Source organism: Podarcis tiliguerta, assembly GCF_965153285.1.
Source record: "Podarcis tiliguerta genome assembly, chromosome: 10".
Classification (NCBI taxonomy): Eukaryota; Metazoa; Chordata; class Lepidosauria; order Squamata; family Lacertidae; genus Podarcis; species Podarcis tiliguerta.
In genome coordinates, this window is record NC_139543.1 from 11,914,032 (window position 1) to 11,936,219 (window position 22,188).

The 22,188-nt window shown below is 41.6% G+C and overlaps 1 protein-coding gene across 9 annotated transcripts in view; it reads left to right on the forward strand.

The window, feature by feature from the left end:
* TAFA5 (TAFA chemokine like family member 5) overlaps positions 1-22,188 on the forward strand; it is a 338,814-nt gene that overhangs the window by 147,779 nt on the left and 168,847 nt on the right. For all 9 annotated transcript variants that reach the window (XM_083400124.1, XM_083400129.1, XM_083400127.1 and 6 more), the window contains exon 2: positions 13,594-13,743. In XM_083400124.1, the coding sequence (XP_083256250.1) occupies positions 13,594-13,743 (150 nt within the window). The remainder of the gene's footprint in view (positions 1-13,593; positions 13,744-22,188) is intronic.

A 22,188-nucleotide genomic window follows, 5' to 3' on the forward strand; every position in this document is an offset into this window, starting at 1 on the left:
TTTGTATTTAGAAATAGCAGAATGTGGAGAGATGGGACCAGGAAGCAGAGAATGTTCCCTGGAGACTAAGATTGGCTGTAGAGCCAAAAGGATAAACTGGTGTAAGGATAAACTGGTGTGTTTTGGGATACTGATGTGCCCCTCAACAGAAGACTAAAGATTGCATACGTGTGTAAAATAAATCATATACAGTGGTGCCCCGCAAGACGAATGCCTCGCAAGACGGAAAACCCGCTAGACGAAAGGGTTTTCCGTTTTGGAGGTGCTTCGCAGGACGAATTTGCTATGGGCTTGCTTCGCAAGACGAAAATGTCTTGCGATTCCTGGGGTTTTTTCCGCTCCCCACCCCCTTTTTCTAAGGCACTAAACTGCTAATAGCCTTTTAGCAGCTAATCCGCTAATCCCTTAAACCTTTAATAGCCGCTAAACCACTAATAGCGCTAATCTGCTAATCCGCTAATGGGCTTGCTTCGCAAGACGAAAAAACCGCTAGACGAAGAGACTCACGGAACGGATTCTTTTCGTCTTGCGAGGCACCACTGTATCCTGGGTGAACACTTGGGACCCCTTGGAATCTTGCTATTTCTCTGCAGAGATTGGGGGTTGGCACCCAACCTTTGTAACAATACATAAAGTGCTTTCTAGAGCATTTATTTCCTTTTTCTTTTTGTATATAGAGCATTTAACCTACTTCTGTATATCATTGATTGGTTCTTTATAAGCAGATGTAAACCTGATGTGGGACGAGCTTTCACATTATTCTGCCCACAAAACCATTGTAAGATTGCAATACTGGGTTTAAGAATAGTTTTCCCACCTTCATTTAAGCAGTCAGATTTTATGCAAAAATTGGGTAATATGGTTTATAACTCAATAATCATTTTCTAAAAAGAATCTGGCATCTGATGAATGTAAAACAAGTCTTCATGTTGGCTTTATATTTACCTTTTCAGTATTAAGATTTTTGTAGATGTGAAGTGAAAAGTGCCCTGGTACTACATTTTTATATAAATGGAATGTTTCCTCTTATTTATTCCAAGTATGACCACATCAGAACCTTCTGCTGCTTCTAAATATTTGTATGCGGTAATCTTTGACATATTTCTTTTACCTCCCTGCTTCGCCTCACACACACATTCCTGCTTGCTCACCCTCCTATGGAATCTCATGACTGCTGTGTGTTTATCATACAGCTGTGCCAAAAGTAAAGGCTGAATGAATGAGATGGAGATTAAAGCCAGTAGTCTGAACCTGTATTCAATCACTGCAGTCGTGCTGTTTGCCTCCTGAATGCTGATGAAGTGTCATGAATGGTCCCATGTACTCTCATTCCAATATATTTCAGGCAGTAGTGATTATTGCTTGTACTCGGCTAAAGCTCGAGATAAATGGCAAAGCCTTGCTTAGCAACAGAAGGCTTCCTCTTATCTCTCATAGGATTGCAAACTTAAGGATGTGGCACTTCGTATAGAAGTAAAACTGACGGAGGAAAGATGCTATAGGCTCTTTGCTTTCCACGAAGATTTGAAACAGCCAACAGCAACATGAATCTTTGCACTTCAACAGGTTTACGTGTACAAATAATTACTCTCTTTGCTAATGTAACCCAGCCAAACACAATTTTATCATTCAATAAACAACTGCATTTTTTAAAAAAAACTTATCACTAAAATTGTTTCACTTTGATGTTTGTGTTAGGATCGTACGTATACACAACCCTCCATGCTTCGTTTTCTTTCCTCAGTGATACATAATGGCTTGTATTTTTTAGCTGCAAAAAGTTCCATAATCTTAAAACGTTACATTATTTTGCCTGTGTGCTTGTTTTACCTGCTTGCAGCTACCAAAGTTTAAATATTTGAAAATCAAATAGGTGAAAAATGCTAAAACAACACATGGGAGTAGGAGATAAAAAGACATAGCTACACAACTTGGATTGCAGGTCCTCAGCAATATAACTGGAACACGGTTATTTCATTGTATTTTTAGTGCAAATTAGAAGCCTCTTTTTTGGTTTCTGTTTTCTATCTCCACAAGAGGGAGATAGGCAGAGTAAGGGATCAGTAATAATGTACTCTGCATTCCCACTTCATGATCATCAAAACACAGCCCAGGCACGTCAGGGGTGAAAATCACTCAGTCTCTCGAAATCAAACAAACTTCCGCAATAATGGCTTTAATGGCAATAATTGCACACTTTTAATAAACAAACCTGTGACTTTTGCATTAGATAGAGTAAAATGTTTACACTGACTGAGCAAAATTCCACTGAGTAAATAGAATAGAATAGAATTTATTATTTATACCCCGCCCATCTGGTTGGGTTTCCCCAGCCACTCTGGGCAGCTTCCAACAGAGTATTAAAATACAGTGGTCTGTTAAACATTAAAAGCTTCCCTAAAGAGGGCTGCCTTCAGATGTCTTCTAAAAATCTGGTAGTTGTTCTTCTCTTTGACCTGTGGTGGGAGGGACATTCCACAGGGTGGGCGCCACTACCAAGAAGGCCCTCCGCCTGGTTCCCCGTAACTTGGGTTCTTGCAGTGAGGGAACCGCCAGAAGGCCCTCGGCGCTGGACCTCAGTGTCTGGGCAGAACGATGGGGGTGGAGACGCTCCTTCAGGTATACTGGACTGAGGCAGTTTAGGGCTTTAAAGGTCAGCAGATAGGGTCTCAGCCTGCGTACCAAATAAAAAATAGGCAAAGGGTTCAGATTATTAGATTACAAGACCTATTTTTTGTTGCTTATTTGTTTAATGCTCTACGGATCCAAACAAGTATTTCCTTGACAAGGGGCTAAATCTCTGCAGGTACTAGTGAACAGTCTTTGCTTCATGACATGTACGGTGTGAAAAAAAAAAAGTATAGGAATCCTGTATCCCCCCCTCCGAGTTTATATCCTGCCCCTCATGTGTTATGCTTGCAAGCATTTACTACTTGGGTGAGTGGGAAAAGCAAATATGTAATCTTGAAAGCTGCAGGTGTGTGAGTAGGATTCTTGAGTGATGAGTGGCTACAAGATCCATTCAGTGAAAGGAGGATAATGCCATGTTGGCTTTCCCATATGATGAACCCAGATGTTTATTGCTTCTAAGAGCCTGTTGTGGTTAAAACTTTTAGAGATTCAAGTGGAGGCAATATTATTATAAGGATAGCAAGCTCAGCAAGGCGGACAGATGAGCCTTTGCTGCTTGAAGGGTGAAGTCCAATGTGAAGAAGCTTGAGTAGCTCTCCTTCTTACTTGATAAAAAGAAATCTTCAATGCAGTAATTTAAGCTGTTTTATACAGGGCTTTTTTTTCCAGCCGGAACTCAGTTTTGACACTTCTCAGGTGGTTATTCCCATTCTAAGAGGTGTTCATGGTGAGTTCCAGCACCTATTTTTCTAGAAAAATAGCACTGTTGTTGTTTTTTAGATGACTTATTTTAGATGACTTTAGATAAATAGGTACCGCTCCGGCAGGAAGGTAAGCGGCGTTTCTGTGTGCTGCTCTGGTTTCGGTGTTCCGTTGTGCCTGAAGTGGCTTAGTCATGCTGGCCACATGACCTGGAAAAGCTTTCTGTGGACAAAAGCCGGCTCCCTGGGCCTGTAAAGGGAGATGAGTGCTGCAACCCCAGAGTTGTCTGTGACTGGACTTAAATGTCAGGGGGCCTTTAACTTTACCTTTAAACCACTTTGATTATGCTTGGAGACAGGCATGACAGAAACGAAGGAAACACTGGATTGAGCCATGGTGTCTTATACAATCACAAAGGATATCCTGGAGGGTTATATATAATCATAGGTATTTTTTGTTTTGTTTTTTTTAAGGTAAAGGACCCCTGGATGGTTAGGTCCAGTCAAAGGTGACTATGGGGTACGGTGCTCAACATGATTTAGGCCGAGGAAGCCGGCATTGGTACACAGACAGTTTTCTGGGTCATGTGGTCAACATGACTAAACCGCTTTTGGTGCAACGGGGCACTGTGACGAGTGCCAGAGCGCACAGAAACGCCGTTTACCTTCCCACCGCAGCGTTACCTATTTATCTACTTGCACTGGTGTGCTTTCAAACTGCTAGGTTGGCAGAAGCTGGGGGACAGAGCAACGGGAGCTCACTCTGTCGTGGGGATTTGAACCGCTGACCTTCCAATCGGCAAGCCCAAGAGGCTCCATGGTTCAAACCACAGCACCACCTGCTCCCCTACCTTTATCTTTACCTATATATAGTCATATAACCATAGCAACAGCATGGGAAAGTTGGCCTTCAAGTTCCTGCTTAGGTCAGCTTTGCAAATAAGTCCACAAAATCCGTTGGCCTAGAGAAAGGTGAGGAGGAGAATCTAGCCTGCAGAAGTTAGCTGGCAGAAAATGAGTGAAGAGCTCTTCTTCTTTTGCAGCCTACTTCATTTCTGTGCTGGTCCTGGAAGAAGGAGTTTCCTTCTGACAGCCCACTTCATCTCTGCACTGAGACCAAAGAAGGGAGATTTGTGGGACTTGCTCACTCACCTGCATGGAGATGAGTGAGCAAGTTGCCTATGTTATTGTTGCCTATGGCTACCAAGCTACTGCTTAAATAAGGTCTGGCGTAGATCATTTGCTTCATTTACCACAGCATATGTTTTCTCTTCTCTCTTTAGAGGATTGCTAATCTGTATGTTAACTTTCTTCCTTTTTCAAAATATATTTTTTATTAAGTTTTACATAACAAATTTAAATTTCAACATTAAACATCAACACCATTATTTAGGATTCCCTGAATCTTTCGACTCCCCTCTGCGCTTCCATGGTTACCATTATCAATCTTTTTTTCCCCCAACTGCTTCCCTTATTTTCTCTATTTTTATTTACCATAGTTTTTCATCCATTACAAGCATTATTCAAATCCTGCTCAGGTTTTTAGTTGTTTACTGCATCTGTATGTTAACTTTCATCTCTATGATTCAAATGTGGTTTAACCAATCAGTGAGTGATAGGTGAAACAGGTAGATTTTCTGTCAACAGTTTCTTATTTTTGCTGTCAGAATGGGTCTTTAAAACCAGATATGCACAGGACTTGTGCTCAGTCTTTTTGAATGGTATTGTGGAACTGCTACCACATTTAACACCCTGCTGGATTTCCATTTCCAGTGCCTATGAACTTTATCAAAGAGGTGAAAGAAGCCAACATTCTTCTTCTCCTTTTTAGTTCCATATGACTGTACCCTTCCTTTTAATTCCACTGTTGTCAACTTTTATTTGAGATGGACTATTATTCCCAATGTACATTTGGTTATGCCATCACATGTAATATATCTGGTATAGGGACGTGGATGGTGCTGTGGTCTAAACCACTGGCTTGCTGATCAGAAGGTCAGCGTTTCGAAATCCCGCAATGGGGTGAGCTCCCATTGCTCTGTCCCAGCTCCTGCTAACCTAGCAGTTTGAAAGCACGTCAAAGTGCAAGTAGATAAATAGGTGCCGCTGCAGCGGGAAGGTAAACAGTGTTTCTGTGTGCTCTGGTTTCCATCACGGTGTCCCGTTGCACCAGAATCAGTTTAGTCATGCTGGCCACATGGACAAACGCCAGCTCCCTCAGCCTGAAAGTGAGATGAGCACCGCAATCCCATAGTCGCCTTTGACTGGACTTGACTGGACTTAACTGTCTCGGGGTTCTTTACCTTTTTACCTTATCTGGTGTGGGTTAGTGTTTGTGGATGTTAGCAACTGGAGTAAATTGTTCTGTTGCTTGCCCTGAATGTATTTTTGCAGGTAAGGTAAAGGTAAAGGTACCCCTGCCCGTATGGGCCAGTCTTGACAGACTCTAGGGTTGTGTGCCCATCTCACTCAAAGAGGCCGGGGGCCAGCGCTGTCCGGAGACACTTCCGGGTCACGTGGCCAGCGTGACATCGCTGCTCTGGCGAGCCAGAGCCACACACGGAAACGCTGTTTACCTTCCCGCTAGTAAGCGGTCCCTATTTATCTACTTGCACCCGAGAGTGCTTTCGAACTGCTAGGTTGGCAGGCGCTGGGACCGAACAACGGGAGCGCACCCCGCCGCGGGGATTCGAACCGCCGACCTTTCGATCGGCAAGCCCTAGGCGCTGAGGCTTTAACCCACAGCGCCACCCGCGCCATTGGCAAAGGTGTGTGAATGATAAATATTGTATAAATTTGAATGTAGCTCCCACCAAGGGTGTTTGTAAGTCCTTGAGCATGCTTCCAACTAGTATGTGCAGGGCCTCTCAAAATATGACAGTTAAGTTATTTAATTTGGCCTAATATGATTGTAATTCCACTGCTGGAATATTGGTAAAAAAATATAACTGAAAACCCCATTGGAAAACTAGAAGTGTGTTCTTCCTTTCCATTTACCCTGTGGAAGATTTCTGTAAATGCTTTCTGACTGCTCTCTTTGAATAATGCTACTTTGGTGTTAAAATTACACCTTAGTTTTAAAAACTCTCAGTACTTTAGGTATAATATTCTTTGCTTTTGTGTCTGGAGTGCATCTTCCTTTATTTTCTTCAGTTTTCATATAATGCTTTGATTAGGTGCAACCGTACAAGTATATTGCAATACCTCATTTATGCTGAAACCTGTACGAGGTATGAAAATCCCTGAACAGAATTTGTAATGTATGTATTTGAGCAGTGCAAACCTACCTTTCTTTTCTGTTGCTAAATTCTAGGGAGCCTGTAGGCCTGCATTTGCTTCCTATGATTTCAGCAGTCATCGGACTCATTTGATTAGAGATAGCTGCATTCAGTTTTAAAATGGAATGGTAATAGAATACGCTTATCTCATATCAGCTGTGCAGTTTTGTTGGACCAAACTGACATAAATTTATGAAATCTGATGACAGTAGTAAACTGAAGCTGTCTAGCTCAAAATTGCAAAGGAAGCGATGGAGAAGCAGGCATTAATGAGCTGGGAAATTTTTCATCTGGAGCAGTAAACAAGAAACTACACATTTTAGAACCGGGCCTCAGATTTGAAAGCAAATGTTTATAAATGCTGTACTGGACACTGCCAATAGATTGACTGCCAGTAGATTGCGCTTAATGTAACAACCCTTATTCTGGCAAATAGCCACATTGTTAATGTCAAGTATGTGATATGTGGGGTACAGCATACCCCTCAACATTTCTCTGATGAAAGTTGGGACAACAGCAACAACAATTTTATTATGTATACCCCGCCCATCTGACTGGGTTGCCCCAGCCACTCTGGCTTCCAACATATATAAAAGCATAATAAAACATTAAACAACTTCCCTACATAGGGCTGCCTTCCGATGTATTCTACTAAAGATTTTATAGTTACTTATCTCCTAGGCTCGAGAGTTGCATAACTCCATACCCTTCAACATTTATCTGATGAAAATAGGAATGTTCTACCATACCCTCCAGCATTTCTCCAATGAATTTTTCCCAAGGAAAAGAGGGACATTCTTGGATCAAATAATGATAATAAGAAGAGCTTGGATTTGATATCCCGCTTTATCACTACCCTAAGGAGTCTCAAAGCGGCTAACATTCTCCTTTCCCTTCCTCCCCCCCAAAACAAACACTCTGTGAGGTGAGTGGGGCTGAGAGACTTCAAAGAAGTGTGACTAGCCCAAGGTCACCCAGCAGCTGCATGTGGAGGAGCGGGGAAGCGAACCCGGTTTACCAGATTATGAGACTACCGCTCTTAACCACTACACCACACTGGCTCTAAATAAAAAACCGGGGTGGCTTCTGTAAATCCAGTACTGTCCTTGGAAAATAGGGACACTTGGAGGGGCTGTATATGGATGAGGAAATACCTAAATGTTGAAGAAGAATGGAATATTTCATCAAATTTTCATGTTACTTGTACTGCACTCAGAATGTTCAAGCATTAGAAGTCCTTGTTGTTGTTGCTTAGTCATTTAGTCGTGTCCGACTCTTCGTGATCCCATGAACAAGGGCATGCCAGACACTCCTGTCTTCCACTGCCTCCCACAATTTGGTAAACTCATGCTGGTAGCTTCGAGAACAATGTCCAACCATCTTGTCCTTTGTCATCCCCTTCTCCTTGTGCCCTCCATCTTTCCCAACATCAGGGTCTTTTCCAGGGAGTCTTATCTTCTCATGAGGTGGCCAAAGTATTGGAGCCTCAGCTACAGGATCTGTCCTTCCAGTGAGCACTCAGGTCTGATTTCCTTCAGAATGGATAGGTTTGATCTTCTTGCAGTCCATGGGACTCTCAAGAGTCTCCTCCAGCACCGTCCTACTTACTCTTTATCTCCACACACTTACTTTTACACAGTGGGAGAGAAACAGGGCCATAGCTACTAGCTCATCCCTGACATAATGTTCTCATGGGCCCTACCTTACATGTACATATGTCCACAGAGGGACAGCTATGTGCATGCAACTGTTTGTGCGTATAGAATTTCTGCTGCCTGGGTGACACACTGGCTTATTATTATTATTATTATTTTAACAGTACCCTTCATCCTAGGATCGCAGGGTGGTTTACAATGTAAAAACACAGAAATGCATAGCATAGCAACAAACAAAAACAATACCAACCCACCAAACAGTTTAAAGGCCACAGATTATTTAATTAGTCAAAGGCCTAACTTAAAAAGATAGGCAAGACTACCACCAACTGGCTATCTTTCAGTACTGTGCAAACAGCGAAAGATGTCACAAAAACATATGGAATTCAAAATATCGGAGTGTCTGATACCTGGCTACCCTACCAGAGCGGTGAGCACAAACATAAAGTAACTGTAAAAGTTTAACTTTTGTATATCAAAATTTCTTATCAGGTGTTCATAAAAGCCTGAGTCAGGGCTACTAATGGAATGAAGGTGGCTAAGTGGTTTTACTTGAAAGAGATCAGTGAGCAGAACTGGTCTATGTGATGTGGACCAGAACTTTCTGTTTTGTAGTTTCTTAGCTCTTGCATACCCCATTTTTTCATACTTGTTGTGCTGTTTGTTTATGCATTAATTAATTAATGCATCAGTTTGGTCACAGCAAAATTCTCAACTGGTAGCCAGGGGTTTGTGAGTTGAATTTTCTTTCAGTCCATATTTGGGAGCCTACAAGATCCTTCACCTTATGATGGCGATATCTCATTGGTAAAGCCTTGCAGAAGCCTTCTTTGGTGCTCACGAGGTTCTGCCCACAGCCACTGATCTTCAGCTTGAAGCATCCTTTGGTAGCCAATTGTGGGATGTGTGGGGCTCTCACAACAGTTTGTCCAGTTTGCAGATGTGCCCACAGCCTCCACACCTCAAGTTGACAATAAGGCTGGGCAATATATCAATATTTCATCCCAAACCAGATTGAAGTCCATATTGTAATACCAGTTTCATAATTTTTGACCTGGCAATGTATGGTGAATCATGATGTGTGTGTGTGCTGTGAAAAATCACAATGTGGGAAAAACTGTGAAGTCATCCATCCTTACATCAGACATGATGATATATCAGAATATCGTGATGTATAGCTGGTGATAAATCATGATGCTGAAAACCAGATATCGCCCAGCCCTAGCTGGCAGCCTCTGCTCTGGAGTGTATATGTTGTTCATGCACATATGATATAGGCATGCTTCTTAGTCTTCCTTAGGAAATCTGCAAAAATCCTTTATAAAGTGGCTACTGGGATTCACTTCTTCATAGCAGATGTGATATCTGCAGGTAAAATTTGTTAGCAGCGAATTAGTCAAATGAACCTTTGTACATTTTGAGTTATAAAAAGAGCTTGTGTTGCTAGGCATCCAAATGACGGCACATGGGGAAAAATTACTGTGTGAGAGTGTAACATAAGGCTGCATGTGCAATTCAGAGACATACATTTCTAGATTAATATAAAACAAAGTTTTCTAAAGGTCTCTAGAATGCTAGGTTCAAACAGAACAGAACCTCTTGCTGGCATAGGATCCTGTAAGAAAATGTTTCAATGCTCATTGTGCCTTCTATGACTAAACAAAGGTACCCCTCCCTGCAAGAGGACAAAACTGCTTTCAGCCATGCAGGATTGCCCTGATAGTACCTCTAAAGGTAAAGGTAAAGGACCCCTGACAGTTAAGTCCAGTCGCAAACGACACTAGGGTTGCGGCGCTCATCTCACTTTACTGGCCGAGGGAGCTGGCGTTTGTCCACAGACAATTTTTCTGGGTCATGTGGCCAGCATAACTAAGGCACTTCTGGCGAAACCAGAGCAGCACACGGAAATGCCGTTTACCTTCCCACCAGAGTGGTACCTATTTATCTACTTGCACTTTGACATGCTTTCGAACTGGTAGGTGGGCAGGAGCAGGGACCGAGCAACAGGAGCTCACCCCATTGTGGGGATACGAACCACCGACCTTCTGATCAGCAAGCCCTAGGCTCTGTGGTTTAGACCACAGTGCCACCTCCAACCAATTGCCAATAGGTGCCTGGGATTCACATTTTCACAGGTACAGAATGCAGCATATTCCTGATGATTTAAAAAAGCGTTATGTTTGCAACAGAAGTGCATCACTGAGAAAGTTGTGTTCTGATTACCATAAATGGAAACCATATTTAGAATACATTTATTGGGTTACAGCCAATAGTGTCCATGAACTAGCAGAATGGGCGTCCGTTTGCACAATGGAATACCCTCTCTCTCACTTCCCCAATGTCCCTTCCAGATTGCTCCGAAAGGTTAGGAAAGCATGTACTATTGACCTTGTATGTGTCATTTAATGTATTTAATGCCCCCCCCCCCACACGCCGCTCAAGTATGGAGGGTTCTTATAAATGCCAGAAAGGTGGTATCTGCTCTGCCACGTTCTTGTGCAAATTCAAATTTCTGCTGCTATATAACTTTCAGCATATTGCAGATATTAGCATAACTGTGCAATCCAGTTTACTTCTGTATCTGCACCTGCACTTCATTCTGTGCAGGTTCACATAAATAAAGTTAACATTATATATTCAATCATGAGCCAATAACTGGGGGCTCTGTTCTGTCTTGCAGGAGGCAAACATAAAACACCTGTTTAGGGGGAAAGCTATGTTTTTATCGGCCTTTATCGGCCTGGTTTTAAGAACCAGGACATAATCTACAATCTAGCAGCTGCAACAAAACAAACAGAGCCATCCTCCATTTTTGTTTTTTCTTAAAGCTTACCGGTGGGAGGGGAGTTACTTTTTTAAAAAATTACCCTAGTTAAACAATCGCTGCTTAGCCACCATGGTTAGAGAGCTCCAGCAGAAGTGGGACTTTGTGTGCACACTGGGAACTGAGCCCGGTGTTACCCAGGCAGCATGCAGCCACACATTGTGTTGGTGTAGGGTGGGTGGAGCTGAGCAAACAGACTATGGAAGCCAGTGATGGCCAAACTCGGCCCTCTAGTTGTTTTGGGACTACAATTCCCATCATCCCTGACCACTGGTCCTGTTAGAGATGATGGGAGTTGTAGTCCCAAAACAGCTGGAGGACCAAGTGTGGCCATCACTTTCTCTTACAGTGTTGTTTTGATTCTTTGCCTTTCTGATCTAGGTTGATTGGGTTGTTCTGTTGGTTGGCTGTTCCTATCATCATCATCATCAAACCTTTTATTGGCATCACATCCAAGCATCAAAACATCCAAAACAAATCAATACAGAATTACCACTTCCCCAGTGGCACAAAACATTTGCTAAAAGAAAGGAGGCAGAGCAGTCTATTGTCACATCTCTAGGTCTCCAGGGAGATTGGGCGTCTGCAGTGTATTTTGACAACAAAAAAACAAATAGAGATATTTAGCCACTAACTTGGTGAGCTCCTGATCATACCCCAGTAATATAAAATGTATGACCTCCAACTCTAGTTTCCATTTGGGGATGCAGAGTTGATCTATAAATTGCTGACCGAGATCAGCATATAGTTTACTATTAAGAACCATATGCGTAAGTGTTTCCACCAGGTGGTCTTCACATGGGCAAGTTCTTTCTCCTTCCACCCTGCCTGAGAACCTTCCGCAAAGGAGGTTTGATGGATTTGAATTAAACCTGTCCGGTGAAAATGACCTTCTTTCTTGAGGGTTAAGCAGAAACTCAAGGTAATTGTGGTTAGTTTCATTTGCCCAAGAAAGTTGAAAATAAAGTGGGGAACATGTTTTCTCTGCTGCTACTGTTAGTTCCTGGCACTCAATATCCTAGTTTTTATTATAGCCTTGGCAGATGGTAGGGACATCGGTCACAAAAGTTCCACTGACAGCCTCCGTTGCTGTACCTTCTTGTTAAACTGTTGTAGCCCTGGGGAAAGAAAGGGGTCTAACAAAACTTCACTGTTCCTAACATTATCCCTGTTTAGTTGGCCACTTTGGGCAGCAATGTGTTAGAATTTCACAGGGCAGAGTTTGGCCGAGCATCTTTAGGTACCTTTATGGTGAATGGTTTGTGGGGCCTCTTGTCTTGGTAAGGATCACCTTGGGGGCAAACCCCTCTGAGAGTGAGTGGGTTAAGAAGGCCTCCCTATCTACCCTCAGGCGTGGGGCTGATAAAAGGGGGTGGTAGTGGAACCTAAGGCAATTCCCCTTTTCATGTAGCAAGGCAGGCTTCACCCAAAAGTGAGGTTCCCACACAGTCACACTGCAGATAATTTGTATAAATTTAAATAAGCATGCCCCCATGTTTTACCCAAACGTTTCTTGTGTCACGCCTTTTTATTTCATAGCTGTGGCCGCTACAGGCAACCCCAGTTTGTGTTGGAGTTGTGTTCTGGGTCATTGCGTGCTTGCACAAAATTGTGTGCAATTGAAATATTATGCCTCATTCAGCTTCCATCCCTCCTTGCGCCACTCTTTTAGTAACATCTTTTATGATGTTTCCAGGTGGCTTCTGTGTTCAGTGCTGTGCACATGTGCACAATCGCACACATATCCTTTGCGCCTAAAATGGGGTTTGCCTGTATAAGATTTTCTGTTGATATAATTTTTTGCCTTAAAATGTTTTTTCAGAGTTGTAATCCTATTGCTTTTTAAAGTAGCAGTAATATAGAAATATTATGGAAAAGATCATGTTGAAAGGGGCAATATTTTATTTCCTGAGTAATTCCTATTGCTTAGAATTGTTTAAAGCAATTACATATTTTGTAACAATTGTTTAAAGCAATTACATATTTTGCTGATGTTTTGTAACAGAAATAAGACTGAAGCAGAGTAATGATGAAGCTTTTAACTGGCTGCAGTTTGTTATTTTTAATCTGTACTGCGTTTCACCAAAGTTGTGGAGGTATGGATCCATAATTCCAGGTATTTTGGATAAAGGATAGGTAATTCTTAACATACCTCTATTCCCTTTGAATACTTTTGTGCTTCTTGCACAAGTGTACTTGAAATACATCTTTTATTTTAATCACTACTAAAGTAGTTCTTTCAACAAAGTAAAAGTGATTTGTTCCATGAAACCATTTATAGAAAATAGTTTTCTGACTGGTCCAGACTGAAAGTTTTCATTTGGCTAGCACAAGGAGAATATGCTGGTTACCTCTGTTTTTATTGTATCCATAAGCTCGTTTTCCATTTGTTGTGGAGTGCCTGCGTGCCTGCTACGACAATGGATTGTGACTTTTTTTCCCTGTAATAGAGTGGCTATGGTGCATTCAGTGACTATGGTACCTGTTGCTGGTTCTTTTTCCAGGTCAATTGGCTGCAGGTACATGTGAGATTGTTACGCTGGACAGAGATAGCAGTCAGCCCCGAAGGACTATAGCCCGACAAACAGCTCGTTGTGCATGTAAAAAAGGACAGATTGCCGGTACAACGAGAGCAAGGCCAGCCTGCGTCGATGGTAAGAGACAAAAGATCATTTAACTTAATATCCGCCCAGCACGGAATTGGTTATCAAGCACTTTATTTGTTCAGATTGAAAAAGGGTCTTGTCAAATATTTGTGCAATCACCAGCCAAGTGAACATGTTGACCCGAGGATTACGCTGGAAATTCTTGTACACATTAACTGTGTGCCTCTAACAGGCAATTGACTCGCTTTCTCTTCTGGTCTGGAGCCTTTGTTTTCTGTTAGCTGATGAAGTTGAGAAATGTCCGGTCATTTCTCCATGGATCCGTATCTGTGGGATGGTTGTGTGTCAGTTCCATACCAATGGGCAACCAAGCCATGCTGTCCAGATGGCGTATTGGAACAAGCGCTGTACGTTTTCTCTGCCAGAATCCACAGACTTAGAATTGGTTTTGTAATGGTGTGGGAAATGGATGTCCTGCATTGCAGTACTATTGTGTTAAGAGAGAGATTGCTTCTCGAAAACCTTTCTATTGCTTCCTCCGAGCATCAAGAGCTGGGTTCACAGCCAGCCTAACTGGCGTTGCTAGTTTAATACTCTACATCTTAATTTGAAGCATAGCCAACGTGACCACTCCTGCATGAAAGTTAATGTGGTTGGGGAGAGGTGGACGTGCTAGTGAATATGACATTAGAATGGAACTGTTGTATTATACTTTATATTTCTGCTGCCCCTTACCTCATTAAAAACGTCATTCTGTATGATTCACTGCAGATGCAGTGTGTTGCCTGCAGCTTGCAAAAATGCTGATGTAGAGGGAGGATGAAAATATTTCACTTTGAAATCATTTTTATGTCTCAAATGAGCTGCTGTATTCCAACTAAGACACCAGTGGTGCAGTCAGCAGTGTGAGCCTGCTGATGAAAACTTACCGAGAAACGTTCAGGTTGCAATTAAACTGAGATAAAACAGGACTCCTGTTATAAATAGACAGCATTAAAAATAGCATGTTTTGATTTAGGTTTTGCAGGGGAAAATACAAACGGATGCTTCTGTAAAAAAAGATAATAAATTCAGGTCTGCTTTGAAAAATGACTCACACTTGAGCCCATTAAAAAAAATAAAAATGCTGAGACTTCAGTACCATTTCATCAGAATTTGACTCCCCCACTGACTATCAAAGAAGACAGCGCAAAGGGGATTTCATTGCCTGCCCACCAAGCTAAATATAAAGCATCACATCCATTCTATTTTTGTGTTTTGCCTTCCTTCTTGTTGGTACTCTAAAATCTGCTTGTTCTTTATATTTGCTCCATCATATTTTGCCATGGTATGTTTAGTTGTTTCCCCCCTTCCCTTTAGATTTAAATAATGCAGTTCTAAGTCAAAGATCTTAATAGGTCTACTAATTTTGGAATTGCATTTGATTTGTCTGGCATGTTAACTTGCTTTATTTTTGCATAGTTTAAAGATTCCTATCCAACTTTTCCTCTAGTATACTCAGTTTATGATATATTTGAGTTCTTCTACCTGAAGATATAGATGCAGCTTTGGTTCAACCAAAGTCATTATGTGCATATGATTTAGATATGTATTAGTGTTGAGTGGACCCATGTTCTTCATTTGCAGACTCATTTATTCTGTACCAATGAAATAAAAAATATAAATTTTATTTTGATTTAGGATAGATTTTGTTATGAATTCTGTTCTTTTATTCCCATCGTGCATGCTATTTATTAATACCCTATTTGGAAGTAAACTTTATTACAACCAATATAATTTATAACCAAAAATGTGGATCAGATTCTGTGTAAGTTGTCATTATAAAATATTTATCAGCATCATTTTCTTAAATAATTCAAATAGTGAACTCAAGTGGCTTAGTGTCTATCAAGTTGGTAGTAAAGTAAATATTCAAATTAGAATATTGATTAGTGCATAGTCAGGGAACTCCCTAGTTATTTAGAAGGATGTAAGTATGTATAAGTAACCCTGAAATGACCTGATAAGGACTTACGAATCTGAAGAATTTAGGGGTTGTTGATGCTATAAACAGTTGAGCCTGTAGCAATGATAAATTCTAGAGCAACTGAACTTGTTTGATAGAGCTTCAGACTGCATGCCAAAGGCAGGGACTTCTGCCTTTATTGTTACATTTTATTTAGGCAAAGCGAGAAACCCACTGCTGCACCTCACAGCTACCATAAATTCTGAATTTAGACTTTTTTTCTCCCTTTGTACTGTTTTTGTTTCTGCCACAGGAAGAAGGGCTGTAAAGATACTCAAAGTCAGAAATATAATCTAGCAGTTAATTTTGATTGAGAGCAATTGAGACAGAGAATGTCAATGCATATGTTAATTACAAGAACAAAGTAAACTGAAATGTTTTTAAATATATATTAAATTAAGGTGAAATAATGAGCGTAACATTTTAAAAACCATAGTGAAGTGCTATAACTTAATAAAATTAGATAAGGTTTCTTGAAATATAGTCAATTCACTAAGCGTTATTCTTGCTAGGGCAGCATACAGTTAACAAAATAAATAAAATCAGAAATAAAGCAAAGTACAGTAACAAATAGTTGCTATTAACATGTCAAAGGCAAACATGTAAAGGTAACCTGCCATCTTCAGAGTGTCTTTCTTAGTGCCATGGAATATTTGACAAAATGTGGGTGGACATGACTTTTCAGTTGACTAGCATTCCCAACCTAGATTTGTATACATAACACTTCATAGTTCATTTCAAATCATGGTTTACCTCAGTGTTATACAACAGCCTCTTAGATACAAGACTTTTATAGGTTTGATTCCCTGTTGCATCTCTGGTTTAATATTCACATATGGTAGTGTTCACATCTGATGACTAGCATGTTTTCACTTGACACTGATTTTTATTTTTTTAGACCAGAATGTTAATCACATTACCTTCAGCTAATATTATTTTCTCTCTTCCCGTCCCACACCCAGTTATCTTTGAAAACCTACAGAGAATAGTTGGGGTCAAAACTGATTGTGAATGAATCCTAGTTCACCAGACTCTTACAAAATTATGGTGTGTGTGCTTTTCGTTGTGTCCTTGAAAGGGAGAATGTAAAATATGTTGCACTCTAAATATAGAAAATAAGAGCAATACATAATTAAATTAATGCACTGCAACTGTGATCCATGAAATAGTTACAGTTGACACTTGGATTTTAGCCATTCTAATTGCATTGACTTCAATGGGTGCAAATTGTTTTAAATTAAAGCACCGGGGCTTAAATAGCTTATCTTCAGTGAGACTAAAATGGCTGCACTCCAAATACCCTGTCTTAGTGTATTCATGAGCTGAGCTGAATAAGTACAGTTCTTATGACTATAAGAAGTTTTATGGATTGGTATCTGTTAAATTCCTGAAAATACTCTGAATGTACTGTAGGAGATCTCAGCCTTTAAATGTCATCCTACTTAAGATATAAGGCTTCTTAAGATTATAAATACTGAATTTATAGTGTGTGTTACTGCTTTCACTGGATATAAATCTAGCACAAATAAAACAAAAAAGGAAAGATCTGATGGATTTGTTACTAGCATGGTCTTGGCTGGTGGGGGAAACTTTAGGAAGACAGGGGTTTGTTGCTAAAACCTTGGGATTATTCCATATCTGTATTCAGACGAATAGGCTTGGATAATTTATTTCAAGGCAGAAGAGCGAACTAGTTTCAGTAGTTATTGGTCTTAACATATAACTGCTAATTAGGTATTGCGTGACCAGATCCCGAGACCTCCCCAATAAATAAAGACACATTTGACTCAAATTTTTGTTCTGGTTTTTGGCAGAATTTAGGCCACAACTTTATTGATTACAGATAAGTGAGTGGTTGCATAGGCTCTGGTTTGACTAGCTCCCTGCACCCTTGCAGGTAGCGCTGACCCAGAGCTCTATCATAGGTCAGCCAAAGGTGAACACCTGAGGCAGGTGAAAAGCCTGGGAACATATTCTGTTCTCTCCCCAGATGCTTCCCTGGACTCAGGCATGGGCACAACCTCCTACCGGGGGTTGACCAAACCAAATTGAGTCCTTGGATTCCTTTAACAGAATACCCTTCACATAGGGATCGGCACAGCTCCGCATCCCTATCCACCTTGAACCAGTGCCTATCTGCAACCTTACAAGTTGTGATGATTTGCTATGCGGCAGGCGAAACCCAAATGGCAACAGCCAATCAGCCAAGTGGGAAAATTCCTACCGTGCCCCTGTCCCAATGACAGATGACACATGATGGCGTAGCAAGGTCAATTGCTGAAAAAACCCTAAATATAGGGAGAGGTGGGCGGGTGTTGTGATGCATGAGCGAAAAGAGGAAGCTCTACGACACATGCATGGGTATAAATAGGTCCCTCAAACCATTAGCCTTCTTTCCCATTGGCCAAATTGAACCCAGCGACGAGGGACCACCAATTGGGCGTTGTGGCTATCCAAACGACCCCACCCACAAGCTTGGGCCAGTCACGTTGATCTCACTGCAACATGTGGCCTCTGTGAGGAGGACATGATTTGTCAAGTTGCTAAACCAGTACCTTTTTTGCTTTCATTCAGGAAAAAAAAATAGTTGTATGGTCACAATTATCTCTATTGAGGAGGTGAGACATTGGTCGAAGTCTAACTTTATGCTCTTTAAAGGCTTATAGTTAATTCAGCTCTTTCTTTTCACGTAATATGAATACAGATAGACATAAGGATACAATAACTTCATAGGTCCCTTCCACATCTGTGTACACAGAAAGATCAGCCATGCATCATAATTGCAGAAAGAAATTCTAATAATACCATAGTAATTTGGATGCTAATGCAGCTTGGCAACCTGTGACTAGTGAAGATTTATTCTAGTTGAATGGAGAACGTTACTTGGATACCACAAGTATTTAATGTTTCAAATGAAACAGTCCAAATTATCTTGGAGCACAATGAAGTTCCTCAGCCATGAGGTAAAGACAGAGGTACCGGCTGGATCCAAGCTTTTAAGTTTTTTAATTGTGTTTCCGACAAGTTAGTCTGACACCCAGTGTAGCCGAATACAGAAGAGATAGTAGACTTTTTTGGAATGTCACTATATGCTGATCTACATGGTAAAGGCTGTAAGGAGGACATGACAACACCAGTGTGACAGCTATGCAGTGGTTATAAATTTACAGTGGTGCCTCGCAAGACGAAAAGAATCCGTTCCGCGAGTCTCTTCGTCTAGCGGTTTTTTCGTCTTGCGAAGCAACCCCATTAGCGGATTAGCGCTATTAGCAGTTTAGCGGCTATTAGCGGCTATTAAAGGCTTAAGGGATTAGCGGATTAGCTGCTAAAAGGCTATTAGCAGCTTAGTGCCTTAGAAAAAGGGGGTGGGGAGTGAAAAAAAATCGCAGGAACTCGCAAGACATTTTCGTCTTGCGAAGCAAGCCCATAGGAAATTCGTTCTGCGAAGCACCTCCAAAACGGAAAACCCTTTCGTCTAGCGGGTTTTCCGTCTTGCGAGGCATTCGTCTTGCAGGGCACCACTGTATTTAATTAAGCCACCCTGTTTTACTTGCAGAATGGAACTTTTCAGCCTTATCTCCCTGTGTCCCTACAGTCTGCTCCAGGGTTTCCAAGGAGAGAATAGAGAGTGGAGGTCCAACTGTACTTGCGCAAATGGGTTGACCTAAATGGATACAACTAATTAGCTTGTATCACGTGGAGAACCGTTGTACCAATATAACACAATAATGATAATGTATGTGAAGCAGGCTTCTTCTACTAGTTCCAGAGATTATGGCCTTGGGATAGTCAGCCTTCAAGTGTTACACCAGGAGTTTCAGTGGTGCTGATGACGTCCATAACAGCTTTCACCATCTCTCCCTCATGAGAAGAATTAATTACAGTGCTACCTTGGTTTTAGAACAGCTTAGCTTATGAACAACTCAGATTAAGAACGCTGCAAACCCGGAAGTAGGTGTTTTGGTTTGTGAACTTTGCCTTGGAATAAGGACAGGTTTCACTTCCTGTTGAGTGTGTTTCATTTGTAAATTGAGTCCCCCGCTGCTATAGGAAAGCACACCCTGGTTTAAGAGCGCTTTGGTTTAAGAACGGACTTCCGGAACGGATTAAGTTCGTAAACCACTGTACATCAAAGGCACACTTGGCAAGCACTATCCATAATTTGATGTTAAGGCTAAAACACCAATGTGTATGTGGACCGGCTGCTGTCAAAGGTTGGAAAATCTGAGTGCACTTCCTGTGCGGTGTGGCCACTGATGGTAAAAGGAAAAAAAGAAGTACCTTACTGATGATATACCAGTTATCATATGGACTTTGAAATTAACACAGTTTGGTTTTATGCAGCGGTTGCTCATCAACCATCTGACTAATGTGTTTTGCGCTATAAGGAATTGAAATGACTGCTGGTGCAACTGTCCTTTTGTCCAGTACACTGGGTTGGTTTGCTTATATCCTATGAAAGTGCTACTATGGTTGTTGGGAAATGGCTGTGAGCCTCTGAATGTAATTATTTTTTTTTTGAAACATTACTGAGGTTGGGGAGAGAAGTGTTCTCTCATGCATTTCTATGACTCATGTGTACAGTTTCCTGTGTTTTGTGGATAATTTTAAGAGGCAGAATAAGGTATGATGTTTCTTGTGCTTTACAGAGGTGGCAGGCAAAGGTCGGTTACTGTGCAATCTGTTTTAATATGCTCTAAAGCGGGTGGTGCTGTGGTCTAAACCACAGAGCCTAAGGCTTGCCGATCGGAAGGTTGGTGGTTCGAATCCCCGTAACGGGGTGAGCTCCCGTTGCTTGGTTCCTGCTACTGCCCACCTAGCAGTTCGAAAGCACGTCAAAGTGTAAGTAGATAAATAGGAACCCCTGCGGGAAGGTAAATGGCATTTCCGTGCGCTGGTTTGCCAGAAGCGGCTTAAGCTGTAAGCTGGCTCCCTCGGCCAGTAAAGCGAGATGAGCGCCGCAACCCCAGAGTCGTCCGCAACTAGACCTAATGGTCAGGGGTCCCTTTATCTTTACCTAAAGCACTTGAATGACAGCTACAGTCTCCCCACCTTACCCTGATCGATATTGTTCTTTATTCAAACTCCTTAATGGCACCATCTTATAGCTTGTATGCACCACACCTCATCTTGCGTCGCTCATAAGGGATTTCCCCAATATTTGTCCCTTTTAAATTTGCCTGATATGTGTGGTCCCTTCCCCTTCTTCATCATTTTGCTTCTTCCATCACCAATCATCTCCTTTGTGTTGTACTCATCTTTCTATTCTGTCCTATTTCTGTTGCTCCCTGAATACCATTTGGCTGTAAAGGTGATCTCTATTATGTCCTAGAAAGCATCCTAGGATGAAAATAGGTGTCGCCAAAGCATGAAGAAAGAATTATAGGTGATGAATAGCTATCCATGTTATAGTTTGCTTCTCTTGCTTCCCTGGAAATTATATTTCATCTGTAGTATCCCCAAAGACGTGGAGATTTAACTATAAGCACAAATTACTTCATCTCTCACTTTAATGTGGTCTCCTTTGGGGTCTAACCTGGCAACAACATGGCAGCTGAGGCTGGGAAATGAAAACTGAGAGTGCTGGGAAATTTTAAGATTTAATTATTTAAACTGGAACTTCGCCAGGATGCAAGGTTTAACTCCCTCATGCATACAGATGCTGCCATGGGATCTTTAATTACATCAAATGCATGCTTTATTTTACTGGGGAAATGACATGTTCAAAAAACATAGTTCATCAGAAGGGGATGTTTGTTCATTGCATACATAATTCTGCCATTTGCATTCCGTGTAGTTCCCAGGTAATTTTGCCTTAGTGATCGCTAGGGATGTGCCAAACCTGTTTCCTTATTTCTATTGAATTTTCTGCTTGGCTTCCCTAAGCTCTCTGGTAGCCCCAGGTTCAAAGTTCAGATAGTCTTGCTTTTCTGTGTCTTAGCATGCAGGGTTCTTGTCCCATTGCCACTTAAACACACACACACACACAAAAGTAATTTGCACAAAGTGAAGCAGGCTTCTACATGCATATTTACATCATACATACACATTTTGACGCGGGTGGCGCTGTGGGTTAAACCACAGAGCCTAGGACTTGCCGATCAGAAGGTTGGCGGTTCGAATCCCCGTGACAGGGTTGAGCTCCTGTTGCTCGGTCCCTGCTCCTGCCAACCTAGCAGTTCGAAAGCATGTCAAAGTGCAAGTAGATAAATAGGTACCGCTCCGGCGGGAAGGTAAACGGTGTTTCCATGCATTGCTCTGGTTCGCCAGAAGCGGCTGAGTCATGATGGCCACATGATCCGGAAGCTGTACACTGGCTCCCTCGGCCAATAAAGCGAGATGAGCGCTGCAACCCCAGAGTCGGCCACGACTGGACCTAATGGTCAGGGGTCCCTTTAACTTTACCTTTACACATTTTGAATGCACAAAGTGACAGTCTGAGCTACCCAGCAAAGGCTTGAATGTGGCTGTATATGTGCTTTGAGTCT